Raw genomic sequence first — 14713 nt, forward strand, 5'->3', positions numbered from 1 at the left:
TGAAAACTGAATCCTCCAGTCCATAGCTAGACAGAAACCCAGGCTCTGAGAACAGCCTGGGTGAGCTTGGAAGTCAAGTTTTCAGGCCTAGCAGGGCCTAGATGGCAATAAGCCCGCCCACCAGCTTGTCTGCTGCCGCATGAGGCCCTGCTGAGCTGCTCCCACTCTGACATCAGAACGGGGTGAGATACTAAACGCCATCCACTTTATTTCAGGGTAATTTATAACAGCAATAAATAATAAATAACGATGCTCTAGAGTATAGTTTAGATTAATGTGTTATTCAGCAATAAATAATACAATTATACCCTGATGAACTAAAATATAGAATCAGATATCAAAATAAATTGGAATGAAAATGCCTTGTAGACTGGAAGAAGCATCTATTTGTAACAATCTGCTCATTCCCTAGAAAAATTTTATAGCAAACTTACAGCTACCATATAAAGATAGATTAGATTATTATTCCTAATATTTTGCTCACCTGAGAAACTAACTTGACATAAGAGTAGCCTATATGACCATATAGGAAGTGCATGAGCTTTTGTGGATGACAGAGAATTCTGCATCCTAACGTGGGCGGTGGTCACATGTCCCTAGACATGGAATATAAATTTTCTAAAAAAACTTGTGTAAAAAATAAGTGCACTTGGCAGCACGGGAGAAGCCCACATGTGTGTGGTTAGTAAGGCTGTATCAGGGACAATTTCCTGCCTTGGTAACTGTGTTGAGCTTACAGGAGGCATTATCACTCCAGGAAGCTGGAGCAACAGTACAATGGGAACTCCTGCACGATGTTTACACTCCCATGAGCTCAAAAGAGTTAATAAATAAAACGTTTTAAAGCTCAAAATCTTATCACTGATAGTAAAACCTGGGGCAGCATCTGGCTTCAGAGAGAGGAAGGTGGGAGTGCCCAGTGCCTAAAACGCTCTGCTTTTTAAGTTGAACGAAAGTTACATGGGTGGATTCACTTTTTCATTAATCAAACTGTACAATTAATTTTTCTTTCATTTACAAACAGCAAACTCTACAGCTGCTTTTTAAAATTTCATGAATATATATGGATCTGCCCTTGTCATTCCTTAGAAGCTCATGCCTGCACAAATTAGGTAACCTTTTCCATTTCAGAGTGCCTTCCAAAAATCTAAAAATGCCAAATAAACATAATACTTTAGAGACATATTTTTAGAGAACAAAATCATGTTACCAAGACTGCAGAGGGCTTTTGCGCTGACCTTCAGACAGCAACGCATGCCTGTCCAGTTTACAGTGTCCACCAACTTCACCACCCTGGAGAAAATCTTCCTTGAATCTAGTGAGTGTTAAAAAAAAAAAAAAAAAAAAAAAAAAGAGCCGGAAAAATTTCTCATTACTCAAGTTGTTGGGTTCAAACTAATTTTCTAATAACCTTTTCAACAGATAAAAGATTTATTTATTTTTATTTTATATATGGATGTTTTGCCTGCGTGTAAGTCTGGTGTACACGGAGGCTAGAAGAGAGTGCATCATATGCCCCAGAACTAGAATTAGGTTAGATGGGAGCCACCACATAGGTGCCAAACAAACCCAGATCCCCTGCAAGAACAGCCAGTGCTCTTAACAGTTGAGCCATCTCTCCAGTCTCTGGATTTATTTCATTTTAATTTGAAACAGAGTCTCATTGTAACCTAGGGTGACTCATCATGTAGCCAAAGAGGACCACAAACTTCTTGATCCTCCTGCCTCCACCTTCTGAAGGCTAAGATGGCACTATAAGGAACTCAGTATACCCATGACCCAAGTGGGCAGTGTGATCATTAGGAAAAGGGCCTGGGTCACCCATTTCTCACCTATTCCCTAACCCATCAACTATTTTACTACAAAACTAACCCAAGACATAGCCCTGCACCTGGGAATATTCCATAATGCCCTCAGCTTTGATTGCAGCCACACTACCTAAGTACCTACCTGTCTTGGGTCCTCTTTATGTTTCTTAAGTCCAGGTACAGGCCAGTAGCTCTACAATACTGAAGGTGCCGGGAACAAACCAGACTTGAGTCACCCTGAAATACAATTGAGATGAGAACAGTCAGCTGGGAACAAGATTAGCACTGTGAGACTTCACTGGGTTGCCCATGCTTTTGCGTTGTGTGTGACCCCACTGCAGAGGGAATTCTCCACTGCTTCTAGACTGTCTTCTTTTTTCCTCCAGTCTGGTCAACGGTACTTCTGCTGTGGGATAATGTTCTTTATACTGTAAAGATTTGTCATTTATATTGTTTTAATAAAATGCTGATTGGCCAGTAACCAGGCAGGAAGTATAGACAACCAGACTAGGAGAATTCTGGGAATAAGAAAGGCAGAGGTGAGTCACCAGACAGATGCAGAGGAAGTAAGATGAGAATGCCTTACTGAGAAAAGGTACCAAGTAATATGGCTAAACATAGATAAAAATTTAAATTGTAAGAGTTAGTTAGTAATAAGCCTAAGCAATAGGCCAAACAATGTATAATTAGTATAAGCCTCTATGTGCTTATTTGGGACTAAATGATTGCAGAACCTAGTGCGACAGAAACTTCTGTCTACATACTTCTGTATGTCTCCAAACATTTATCTTTCTATGACGATTTCCCAAATGCTCTAGCATATGTACACACATGCACATGTGTGTATATATAATGTGAGTATATACTTATGTGTGTGTATATATTAAAAACAGGGTTTCACTCTATAGCTCGGGCTAGCCTTAGATTCAGGATCTTCCTCCTGCCTCAGTTCCCTGTTGTGGGAACTCCTTCAGCCAATACCCTTTAAGACGCCAGCCCACTTTGGACATGGTCTCATGTACTATAAATGCAGATGAAAAGTGTGCATGAGCCTCTTGGCTGCGGGATTCAGTTCCAGTTCCCAACTCACACAGAGGATTGCAGATCACTACCCTTTCTGTGAGTTTATCCCCAGATAAATAAACCTTTGTTGTACTCAATTTCAGCTATCATGGAACTCTTATGTACACCTACAAAATGGCTCTCGAACATTCGGAAATGTACGTCCACATAAAACTTAAGAAAGCTTAAAAGGAGTGTGTCTAGAGCCACAAAAACAGGAGCCAAGCACAGCTTCTTGGTAGCTGTATTATTTGAGAAAGACTCTTGGCCATAAGCAGAGGCATGGCTCCTTTAAAAACAGCTTCCTGGTTCATAATGGCATGAACAGCTCTGGCTCTTTTGGGAAGTCCAGCTATGAAGCACTTAAATGGAGTTTATGAACAGAGTACTACAACTTACTGAATGGCAATATAGACCTGCTGCATCTCTGGAGCTGGGGCGGTAAGCATGGCTCACAGAGCTGGCAGTGAACATATCTCTGCCATGTTGGATGGGGCAGAAGGAACAGGCAGGGCTGTAAAGTTGGTCCCAGCCACACCCACTTAGCATTTAAAAAAAAATGGTGCTCCTGGTCAGAAAATGATTACAGAAACATAATAAAGACAGATTCCAACAAAAAAAAGACCTCTGAATGGGACACAGCTTTGGATAAATGTACATGGACTTATAAGAGAGAAGAAAGAGTACAGAAAATCATAGATTAATGGGGCAAAGATAATTAAATATTAAAAAGTAATATAGCAAAAAAATATAAAGATGGAAAATACACACAGAGCCTGGACTATGTATATTATTGTGTTTTCTTTGAATTTTTGACTGCAGAGAGACATTTGATTCTGAGGGCTGCTAAGCTAAACCAACATATATATATTTTAAAGGGATCTTGACTTCAAAATTTGAGCCTAAGGATATGTTACATAGGAAAAGAGATTCTCCTTCTGTTTCCACAGAAGATGAGAACCTGTCAATTCCTTCCAGGCTAATATGTTTTGATGGAACAAGATTTCCCAAAAGGTCTCCATGATCCCTAAAAATATTCTGTCCAACAAACAGCAGGAAGCAGTTTGGAGAAAATAGCACCCAAATTCTCAAAATGGTTATTTATAAATGTTTGTTCTCATTTAAAGGGGGTATGATCTAGAAATGAATACTTTACATTAGAATGAATCTTGGACTATTGATACAGATTTAAGGTTGATTCTGTTATACTGTGTATATGTATTTCTGCTCTTGTTTAAGGTATTATGTTTCTGCAGCTCATTTAAAATGTAATATATAATTAAAATGCAGATTAATAGGTAGTCATTTATAATAATCAAACTTATAAAGGTATCATGACTTCAAAATTTGAATCTTAAGGATATATTACTTTGGAAAAAAGATTCTGCTTTTGTTTCCACAGAAGATGAGAACCTGTGGATTCCTTCCAGGCTAATGTGGTTGTATGTTAGTTAGGTTTTCTAGATGTACAGAGATAGAACTCAGATGGATAGGTATTCTTCAAATCTTTCAAATACCTACAGAATATGGCATTTAAAATGTTTTAAAAACTTAGACTTTTCTAAACATGAGATATGTCTGCTTCTGGTAGCACCAATAACTTCAAGAAAATAATGGGCATCGAAGAGGATCCTTATAGCCTTCTGGGAAAGAAACTGCTCTTGTCTAAACTGCTTAATGGTATGTTGTTTGAACTGGACATGCAAGAGCCACAGAAAAGTGACTGCTGAACATTCCAAAAGACAAGATGGTCCTTTAGGGTTCCTGCTTCACAGAAGAAACTGCCAGACATTCTGTAGGATACAGAAGAAAGTGGCTAATAAAACTTCCAAGACAGGCAAAACAGGCTTTCAAATTTCCTGCTTCCTGGAAAAGTCTGCCAGATAGATACTATGGGCCTGTAGGCTGAAGATGGATGTCCCAATGTTACAGAGGAACTTTGGATGACCATCCAAGCAGCAAGGTGTCTCTGTCAATTCTAAAGTTTTGGAAGTTGCTTACAATGCACTTCCTATTTATTTAGGTAATATCATATCCTTCTGGGGTCTGTGAAAAGCTGAAGACAGATTGTTATAGTTTTCCTTAGTTATGATAAAAGATAAAGTAAATATGAAACTTTAGACTCACAAAGATAAAATAGATGATAGTATATTTCCTTTAATTTTGCCAGATACTGGCCGGGTGGTAATAGCACATGCCTTTAATCCCAGCACATGAGAAGCAGAGGCAGAGGCAGGTAGATCTCTGTAAGTTTGAGGCTAGCCTGGTCTACAAGAGCTAGTTCCACGACAGATGCCAAAGCAAGACAGAGAAACACTGTCTCAAAAAACAATAATAATAATAATATTGCCAGAGACAAATAGACCAAATATTGTACCTGTAATTCTTGCTTGAACCTGTTTTGTTATACGTACTTTTACTATGTTAAAGTTAAAACCTTCCTTTTTATTTAAACAGAAAGGGGGAGATGATGTGGAACTCCCCCTCTGTATGCTATAAATATGTTTTATTACCATCAGTTAATAATGAAGCTGCTTTGGCCTATATCAGGGCAGAATATAGCCAAGTTGGAAGAAATATACATAGAGAGTAGGCAGAGTCAGAGAGACATCATGTAGCTGCCAAAGGAGACAGATGCTGGACCCTTACCAGTAAGTCATAGCCTCACGCCAATATACAGATTAATAGAAATGGGTTACTTTATGATTTAAGAGTTAGTTAATTAGAAACATAAATAGGCCAAGCAGTGTTGTAATTAATATAGTTTCTATGCGATTATTTGGGTCTGGGCAGCCAGGAAACAAACATGCTGTCTCTGATTATATCCCCCAAGCCCTGGGAATATAGGCAAATGTCACCACACGCTGCTTCATTAAAAAAATGATTTTAAGTTAAATTTGTTATTTTATGCATGTGTTCACATGCCTCTCTATACAGGGGCAGGTGAGAAAACAACTTGCAGGCATCTTCTACCACTCGGATGCTGGGAACTGAACTCGGAATGTCAGGCTTAGAAGCAAATAGCTTTACCTGCTGAGCCACTTCATCACCCCTCAAATTTTAAAGCCAAGAAATATATATATATATATATATATATATATATATATTCCCTCCAGTCCCCACCCACTAAAGAACAATCCCTCAGAACAATTTCTACCCATAAGTACTGAATAAAACCTTTTCTAAGGAGGAGCCAAAGGAAACAAGGAAACTGTACATGGAAAAGAGATTTTAATGCAAGTCTGGGCAGGCACATTGCCAATCTGAACATGAGGCACTTCTGCAAACAGTCCCATAAATGTTGGGGACTCTGTGTCAACAGCAAGAAAAGGGTGAACTCTTCTAGTTGAATGAAAACTCAACAACCACAGTCTGTCTCGACTTCAACCAAACTAGCGTGTGCTGAAAGAGAGGGTACTTCAAGAATTTCTGCTCTGGGCTTCATTTATGGATTGAATGCCATTTAACTCTTTGCCCTAGAACTTCCAGTGAAAAGGGGGCCTGAAGTTCACCCTGTTTAGTGTTTGTGAATCCAGTCTCTAAAAGATCACAATGAACTGAATGCTTGCATCCCTGAAAAATTCATGGTGAAACCCTAACTCTTGCATGGAGAGGTGGCTCGAGGGGTAAAGGTGCTTACAGCCAAAGCCTGACGACCTGAGCTGTTCCCTAGAGAAAGAAAGAGAAAATCACCATGGCGGAAGTAGAGAACCAACTCCTGCACGGTGTCTCCCGACCTCCACGTGCCATATAAACACGCATGCTAAATAAATAAATGTGAAGATAAATCAATCATCAGCCCACCCCAGTCATCAATGTGATGGTAGTAGGTGGTGGATATTTCTGAGGTTATGAGCGGGAGTCATGACAGATATTTCATGCCTGCTCTGGTCTGAATCTGAAATGACCCCCATAGACTCAGTGCTTGAACCTCTCGTTGCTGTTTGAGAAAACTGTGGCACCTAGAGGAGACGAAGATTTGCTGGATGAATGGGTCACTGGGACACACCTGGAGACTTGATAGCCCTGTCCACACCCTCTCCCTGCTTCCTGAAAGCTGATGCAATGTGATGAGATGCCTCTTGTTCCTGCACCCAGACCTTCCCGACTGTGATGAACCGAATCCCCTCACACGGCGAGCCAGAATCAGCTGGCTTGCTTCTTGTTGATTATTTAGTTACAGTAACAGGAAGAGTCACTACGAGATCCTTCAAAAGGAGACCACAGAGAGTGCCCTTCCTCTTTCCACCCCATAGTGACCCAAAGACAGGCAGCTGTCTGCAGTCTGGAGGAAGGCTGGCACCTTGATTGTGGGCCTCCAGTCTCCACTCTTCCAGTCTCTGGTACTTTGTCAGAGTATCCCAAAGAACGAATGCAAGCGGTCACCTGCTGATTGCATAGTGCACACCAAGGCAAACGCATGTCCAGGAAAGCTCTGCACAAGCCACCATGAGACAACTATGCAAGGAGAACTCAGACCTCCTCCCCTGGTCTTCCCATGGGAACAGCTAGACCGAAGCCAAATGTAGGTGCCTGTGGCTATGACTCCCAACTCTTGCCTTCATTCCCTTTGGTATAGCTGACAAAAGCTCTGAAGATGACACCCTCCAGTAGCACTACAGTGCATATATTCAGTTTTAGTGTTTGTGTGTGTGTGTGTGTGTGTGTGTGGCACATGCATGTGTGTAGGTCATGTCCCCTTGCACAAACTTGCTGAGGGGCCAGAGGCAGACACAGCATGTCCTGCACTATCATTCTCTGCTCTATACCCTTGAGACAGGGCTTTCACTAAACCTGGAGTGAGGCTGCCATCCAACAAGCTCCCAGCAATCCTCCTGCCTCTGCATGGCCATATCCAGGTTACTTTGGGTGGGATGCTGGGGATGTCAACTCAGGTACTCAGCCAGAGTCTATGTTGAGACTTCTTATATACAAAAGTTCACTTTATCCCTATTGCATGCTGCAAGGTTAGCATGGCTTTAAGGCTGAGGAACAGACTTCTATTTCAGGTTGGGGACCTTGCCCAAGAGTCAGGATCTGAACTCTGTAGTCAAAGACCTACTTTCATATCTACTACTTAAAACCACTTCCTGGCTGTGCTGGAGTGTGATGATGAGAAACACACACACACACAAGCATGTGCGTGCACGTGCATACACACACATACACACACACACGTGCAGATGTGCCTTTCAATTCTAAGTATATAGTTACATATTCTACAAGACAGCTGTGAAGCCTAGGAGAAGCTGCTTACTTCCTCTGAGAGCCCTGTTTGTCATTCTAGAAAAGTGACATCAGTCTATCTGCCCTGCTGTAATCACTATGCCAGTCAAACTGAACTACACACAAGACTGAACAAATACAGACCAGTAATGGTCCAGCCATGGTGTCTGTCCCAGGCAACTGACAAACAATCTGTAAAGATAAGATCTGTCCGCTTTCCTTCTTTGGCTCATGTTGGGGGGAGGTCTAAATCTAAACCTATTTTAATTGCCTCAAAATATAACTCTCTGATACAGAAGTAAAAAGGGTGGGCCTTGTAGAGGAAACAAAGTGACCTCTTTGGGAAGAGTGAGCACAACTCTGAGCTGCCACCACCCTGCCGGCAATGAAGACATTCATTCTCTTCTTGTGCAGCACAGAGGAGTGAAACAATAGTCCCCAAGGAACTGGAATTTCCTCAGGAATTTCATGTCCGGAGAAGAAAGGGTTGTAACCTGGTGCCAGTCTGGGAGAGGGGGAAGGGGTTGAGGGAAAGCGGGTAGGGATGAAGAAGCGAGGGGGAGGACGGGGGGGGGGGGGGGGGGGGGGACGGGGGGGGGGGGGGGGGGGCAGGGGCAGTAACTTCCTTCTAGTTGATGGCTCACTGAGAGGCCAGTAGGAAAGACTTTGGGGCAGTGACCAGCAGAACCACACTGTTACTGCGCCTGCTCCGTGACACATGCCTGCTGCCCTCTACTGAAGATTCAAGCTCATGCCCTACCCTGAGGATGGGCTGTGTGTGGCGGGTTGTTGTAGATATTGTTTTAAGGTGTGCTCCTTTTGTTTATGCTGCAGTTGTCTGACTCTGTGAGGCTGTGATTCTTTGCCTGTCTAAAACACCTGATGGTCTAAGAAAGCACTGAACAACCAATAGCGAGGCGGGAGAGATTAAATGGAAGGGAGAGAGTATAAATACAAGAAGAAATATGGAGAAGAGAAAGAAAAGAGGAAGAGTCAGGGGTTAGCTACCCAGCCAGCCAGGGAGTAAGAGCGAAAATAAGATATAGAGAAGTAAGAAGGAAAAAAACCAGAGGAAAAGGGGTAGTTGAGATAATTAAAGAAAAACTGGCTAGAAATGAGCCAAGCTAAGGCTGGGCATTTGTAATTAAGAATAAACCTCCGTGTATGTGATGGATTTGGGAGCTGGGTGTTGCTCCCCTCCCCTGCAAAAGTCAAAAGAGGAAAAAGAAAAAAAGCAAAGAATAAAGGAAAACCAACAACTACAGAGGATGTTATGGAGAAAGTCACTAAACCACTTTATTGCCCTTCCTTTCCCAGTGTGACCGCGCGGAATAAACCTCCTTTCTCTGCCTTTCACTAGTCCTTGCCTGCTTTCGTTCTCTAGATGATGAGTGGAATGGGTCTAGCTTGTTCAGGCTGCTCAGGGCCCAGTCTCTGACTGTAACAGCTCCACTTCTTGTTTCTGCCTGTGAGTCCGGTACCAAGGACGGACCAGAAAGACCGTGGGTCTGGGGCCAGCCTCGGCTACACAGAGAAGCTATATTAGTGGGCCATCTTGTTCTTACATTACAAGCGAAACAATAAAACAAATAATAAACAGTTAAACTAAGCAAGCTTACTCAAGCAGCTGGACACTCACTGTTCTCTCTGGCTGACAGAGCATGCGTATCTCCTCCAGTCGCTCTCGGGCATAGCCAAAGTCAGCTTGCTTCCAGAACAGGTCCGTTGCTGACTCCAGAGTGTCTGTCCTATTAGCGAAGAAAGAGATCTCAGGGCTTTGTTTAAGCTTTATTTTATGTCTATTAGTATTTTGCCTGTATGCATGTATGTGTTCCCGTGTGCATGCCTAATGCCTACAGAGATAAGGAGACGCATCAGATCCCCTGAAACTGGAGCTATAGAAGGCTGTGAGCACCATGTGGGATCTAGGAGCTGAGCCCAGGGCCTCTACAAAGAGCAGCAAGTGCTCTTAACTGCTACGTCATCTTTCCACCCCCATCCCATCTACTTTCTTTTTTCTGGTCTTGAATTTTCTTTTTATCAATTGAATTGTTAGAAGTCTATTTGTACCTTATTTTTTAAAGTAAGCCATCACAGTTCCCCCTGTTCCCCTTAAAATTATCACCATGTACATAAAGATACCAAACAAATTATTCACAGACAATTCCTTTATAATAAAAAGGCACAACAGAAATCTATGAAGTTGGGGTAATCTGGAACTAAAGAAAATCAAGTGTTATTTACCATGTTGCCTTTGCCCAACTCATTACCCATGTGCTTAGGATTACTAATTATATTTGACTTGCCCTTGGGCATAGTTAGCTATTCTTTCACAATCCGTAAGACGCTTCCCGTTCATCTTCTTAGCATATACAGGGGGAGGTTCTAATGTCAATGTAGTTTCTCTCTCTGACAGAAGAAATAACAGCTATTTCTCTCACTGTGAGATGGACTGAATTCATGTCCTGGGACCTGGGTAAGTAAATTAACATCTTCAGGAATTACTATGTGCCAGAGAATCTAACATGCACTTCAAAGAACACAGACTCAGACGGGAGGAGGGGATTCCAAATAAGGAGACTTACCATCCCATGTCGACGTAGCTGCAAACCGGGTAACCAAATCTAAACTCTGGTTTGCAGGATTTTTCATAACCCCAGCAGTAGTTTAGATTTCCTAGATGTGTCTAGAACATAAAATTTGTACCTTTAGAATTATCTCCAAACCTCTGATGGTGAGAAGTAACTTTCGGCCTTTCTTGACAGAATGTTTCCCACTTACATTCATACACACACACACACACACACACACACACACACACAAACACATATATGCAACATTCTGAGATGGGCAGAATCTCCACAATTGTCCTTACTCTCTCCTCCATATCTGCTCCATAACCAAAGCCCAGGCTCTAGTTAGACTACCAAAGACAACCTGAATTAGAATTTCCTGAGTGATCTTAAGGGACTGTCTTCTTTCTTTCTCTGAAACAAACTGATTCTATATTCAGTCACTAGGAGGGGTGGGGAGCAAAAACAAAAACAAAAACTCCCATATCCTTTGGCATTTCTGTTGCTAAAGGAGTCCGTGAAAAGGATGGCTCAGTGACTTCCCTCATCCATCAAGAGCAACAGGAACAGCACAAGGTCAGAGCTCTCCAGCCCTGGAGGCCAGTGCTGTTCTGCAAGGCCCAAGAGCCATGCTGGTCGGATTCCATGTGCTTCCTGTGCCAGCACCATGGGAAAGGAAGTCTCTTACAATGCCCTGCTTTGATCTCTAAAGCCTCCGGAGACATCTTAATGGGTTCTGAGCTTTTTCCAAGCTCACAGGATCTCACTTATTTGGAGCCAAGGTAGAGGTGTGACTTCTGAAACGAAGGGCTAAGAAGCTAGCTGCCTAAGTGCAGAGAGGGGAAGTGTGACATTCTTTACTTTGGCAAAATGTTCTTTTCTTCCTGAAACCTCAAGCACTTCGTTTTTCTGAATATGAAGATGGCTTTAGTTGCCTGTTAATTTTCACTGTGGTACTGATGCTGAATTTCTCTCTTGTGAGTGGGATGTAGTTTTAACATCATTTGCATCCCTCAGGACTAGTACATGAAATGAGAACAGTGATTGAGTCACGGCGAATGCTAGAAGCCCAGCTTTCGCTGTGAGTTACGAAACAGAATAACGAGCCAGCCAAAACTGCATCTCTGTACGAATGAGAGCAAGGTAGGAATGCAAGAAAACATAGGTATAAAAATGCCATCATAAAACACGCTGCTTTGTATGCTAAACTCAAAAATGAACCTAAAAATACAAAAGAGTATAAATGAAAAAAAAGCTAAAACTAGCATGCTGACCGTGAGAAAATGAATGAGGAGAAATGAGACCTACCTTATATGGACAACGGGAATCCTCCTTGCAGACAGAGGCAATATGCCTGTTGTTGTGCAAGAAGAAGGGAATGTGCTTCTCTGGGAGGCGGAGGCTGGAGTAGTCATACAGGGCTTTGCCTGGCACACTGTCAGCCTCAGAATGAGCCTCATCTTGGCCACTCAGTGGGACTTCATGAAGCAATACTCCAAAGACAAGCAGCATTAACATAGCAACCTGCAGACCTAGAGACACAGTTGTAAACACCATCACTAATGGCCATGGCAGACACAGACGGCTGTGACTAAGAAAGCCTCTTTAGACAGGTGGGGTGGACACACAGTTAATCCCACCCAACACATGGGCAGAGGTAGAAGGATGTCTGTGAGTTCAAAGCCAGCCAGGTTCATTTCACCTTTTAGGATATGAAGTTGGGAGGCTGTTGGGAGCAAATATATTTGAAATGCATTGTATGCGTGTGTGAAATTCACACACACAAAAGAAATTTAAAATAGCACCTTGTTTAAAATTTTCAAATCCCCCTTTAGGGTTGGACGTATAGCTCAGTCGCAGAGTGATTGCCTAGCATGTACAAGGCCCTGGGTTCAACCCCCAGTTCCACACAGGAAATAAATAAATCCCCTAGAAACACTAAACGGCTAGGCACGATTACTATACACTTCACTGTGTCAACCAATCAAGTTTCTTTGTACACCAAATATTCATCGAGCACTTGCTACATGCCGAGCACTGTGCTAGGAGCGAGGTGCACAAGTATGGGAAATATGTCCCACCCCAACTTGGCACATTTCAGGGTTGATTACTCAGAGAGACCCCAGAACTCTTCTGTGTACATTAGTGAACAGTGGATACAGACATAGGCCTCTCTACCTCACATCCCCTTGGGTGCCCAGAAAAAAGGACCACAGATGGCTGTGATCCTGCAGTGCCAACCTGCCTAGTCTGAGCCACCTTCCCTGCCACAGAAACCCAGGCGCCGAGATATTCCATCATTAAAGCTGTGGACAAGGCTCAGCCACCCTGTGCCTCTCCGAGCCTCACGTTTGTTAGGCACACGCTAAAGTTTGTGAGCTTTCCCCAGCCCCCGCCAACTGTCTACTGTCAGTTTCTCTCACAAACTAGCCATCATCAGATTTCAGAAGAAAAGAATTCATTTCAGATCTCCCTATACAGGTCTAAACAAAGCATTAGCACTGTGAAAAAGGACAATGGTCAAGAATTTGCTGGGTTTCTGCTCACCCACCCAGGACAGACCCTATCTCTCAAGTCTGTATACGTCCCTGACAACCTCACACCATTCTACCCCTTTTACTGGCAGCAAGGCTTCTTTTTCCCTACGTGTCTCTTCCAAGATAACTGATCACACCCTGGGCCAGTCCACAGTAAAGTGGACTTATATCCTTTACCTGGATATAAGGACAACACAACATTTTAAGATAAGCTTTCACTATTACACACAGGCTGCTCTGTTGATCCTGGGAGCAAGTCGTTTGAGGATTGAGCAGTATCGGAAGAGTTCTTACTTTGGGAGCCACCCTTGTAAATCCAAATGAAATTTCTTAGTTGGAATTTCGAATAACAGCAAATTACTAGCGATTTTGTAAAATTTATATTGTAAAATTATAATATGTAAAATGCATATTGGTAGAAATAATAACCCCTTAACAATGAAAATACGTAACTCTTTAATCCTTGGAATCACATAGAAGCTGCTGATGTTTTGGATAGCTTAAAACCCGAAAGAAATGAAGCACACTGCCTTAGAAGCACGCCACAAGAGACCTTATTCAGCGCTGTTTTGGCGGAAAGGAACGACTAAGAGAGAAAAAATAACCAGAAAGCCCTCAGCCAGAGACCCTGGCTCAGGATGCTTGATCTTCCTTATTGAATGAATACCAAATCTCTCAAAGCAAAGTCACAGAAGGGCACTGAGGCCCTGGACACAGTAACTCACAGAGCAGAGGCTAGTGATGAGCGTGAAGAAGGTTGCTCACTCCACACCGACATCACTCAGTACAGAACAACTGGGCAATTAGCAGAGAAAACATTCCTAGCACCAAAGTCTGTTCGCGGTTCTCAGGGCAGTAATCCTGCTCTCTGATTCCCAGGGCTACCTGGGCCAGTGCCAATCTCGGGATCACAGTGAGCTACCCAGTCCTTGGACTCACCCTTTCCCTCATAAAGTCACGGATATGACTAAGTGCTGAATTTCGGCTATCCAAATCCACTGCCCGGCAATGAGTTCTACAGGTTAGCTGAACTCAGCCATTCGCGGAGAAATGTAATCCTTGGCCATGGGGAAAATCTAAAGAGGCAGACCAGACAGTTGACTTTTGCAAGGGAGGGCACGTACCCACTTGCACACGCTGGGTGATGGTGGCTGTGGAGCATGAAAGTACAACCTCGGGGCCTGGCAGAAAGTCTTCCTGGAGCTGAGTCCTCTCGCAAGACTTGGCAGGGATGGGTGGATGCCCAGTTCCAGCAAATGGAAGCTTTAGTAGGTGAGGCTACTGCGTCCTTTCCCACAAAACTGCCGAGCACGTTCCACTCGTGTATGGCTGGATTGGATTTCCACAGGCCTAAAAGGAGAGGCAGAAAAAGGTAAAAATCTGAACAACGTGAAAGGGGAGACCTGGGGTTACCACCAGAGACAACCACATGAGTGGCTTTGGGCAAAGCTCGGCAACGGAGCCAGCGGTGGTCAGATCAAAAGTGCACCTGGCTCTCAAAGACTCT

At 43.0% G+C, this 14713-nt stretch overlaps 1 protein-coding gene across 2 annotated transcripts in view; it reads right to left on the reverse strand.

The window, feature by feature from the left end:
- The window catches only part of Eogt (EGF domain specific O-linked N-acetylglucosamine transferase), a 36506-nt gene extending 22038 nt beyond the window's left edge, over nucleotides 1-14468 (reverse strand). Inside the window, exons 1-6 of one of the 2 annotated variants that reach the window (XM_050149332.1) lie at nucleotides 14331-14468; nucleotides 11978-12201; nucleotides 10682-10782; nucleotides 9736-9844; nucleotides 1951-2045; nucleotides 1211-1315 (exon numbers count right to left, since the gene is read on the reverse strand). In XM_050149332.1, coding sequence (XP_050005289.1) covers nucleotides 1211-1315; nucleotides 1951-2045; nucleotides 9736-9844; nucleotides 10682-10782; nucleotides 11978-12187 — 620 coding nt within the window. In that variant the 5' untranslated portion in view covers nucleotides 12188-12201; nucleotides 14331-14468. Of the gene's footprint in view, nucleotides 1-1210; nucleotides 1316-1950; nucleotides 2046-9735; nucleotides 9845-10681; nucleotides 10783-11977; nucleotides 12202-13931; nucleotides 14074-14330 lie in introns of those variants that run through there. The other variant, XM_050149333.1, reaches the window with a different exon arrangement.
- Nucleotides 14469-14713: the final 245 nt, after the last annotated feature.

Source organism: Alexandromys fortis, unplaced genomic scaffold (genome assembly GCF_014885135.2).
Source record: "Alexandromys fortis isolate MF-2015 unplaced genomic scaffold, M_Fortis_MF-2015_v1.1 scaffold_48, whole genome shotgun sequence".
NCBI lineage: Eukaryota > Metazoa > Chordata > Mammalia > Rodentia > Cricetidae > Alexandromys > Alexandromys fortis.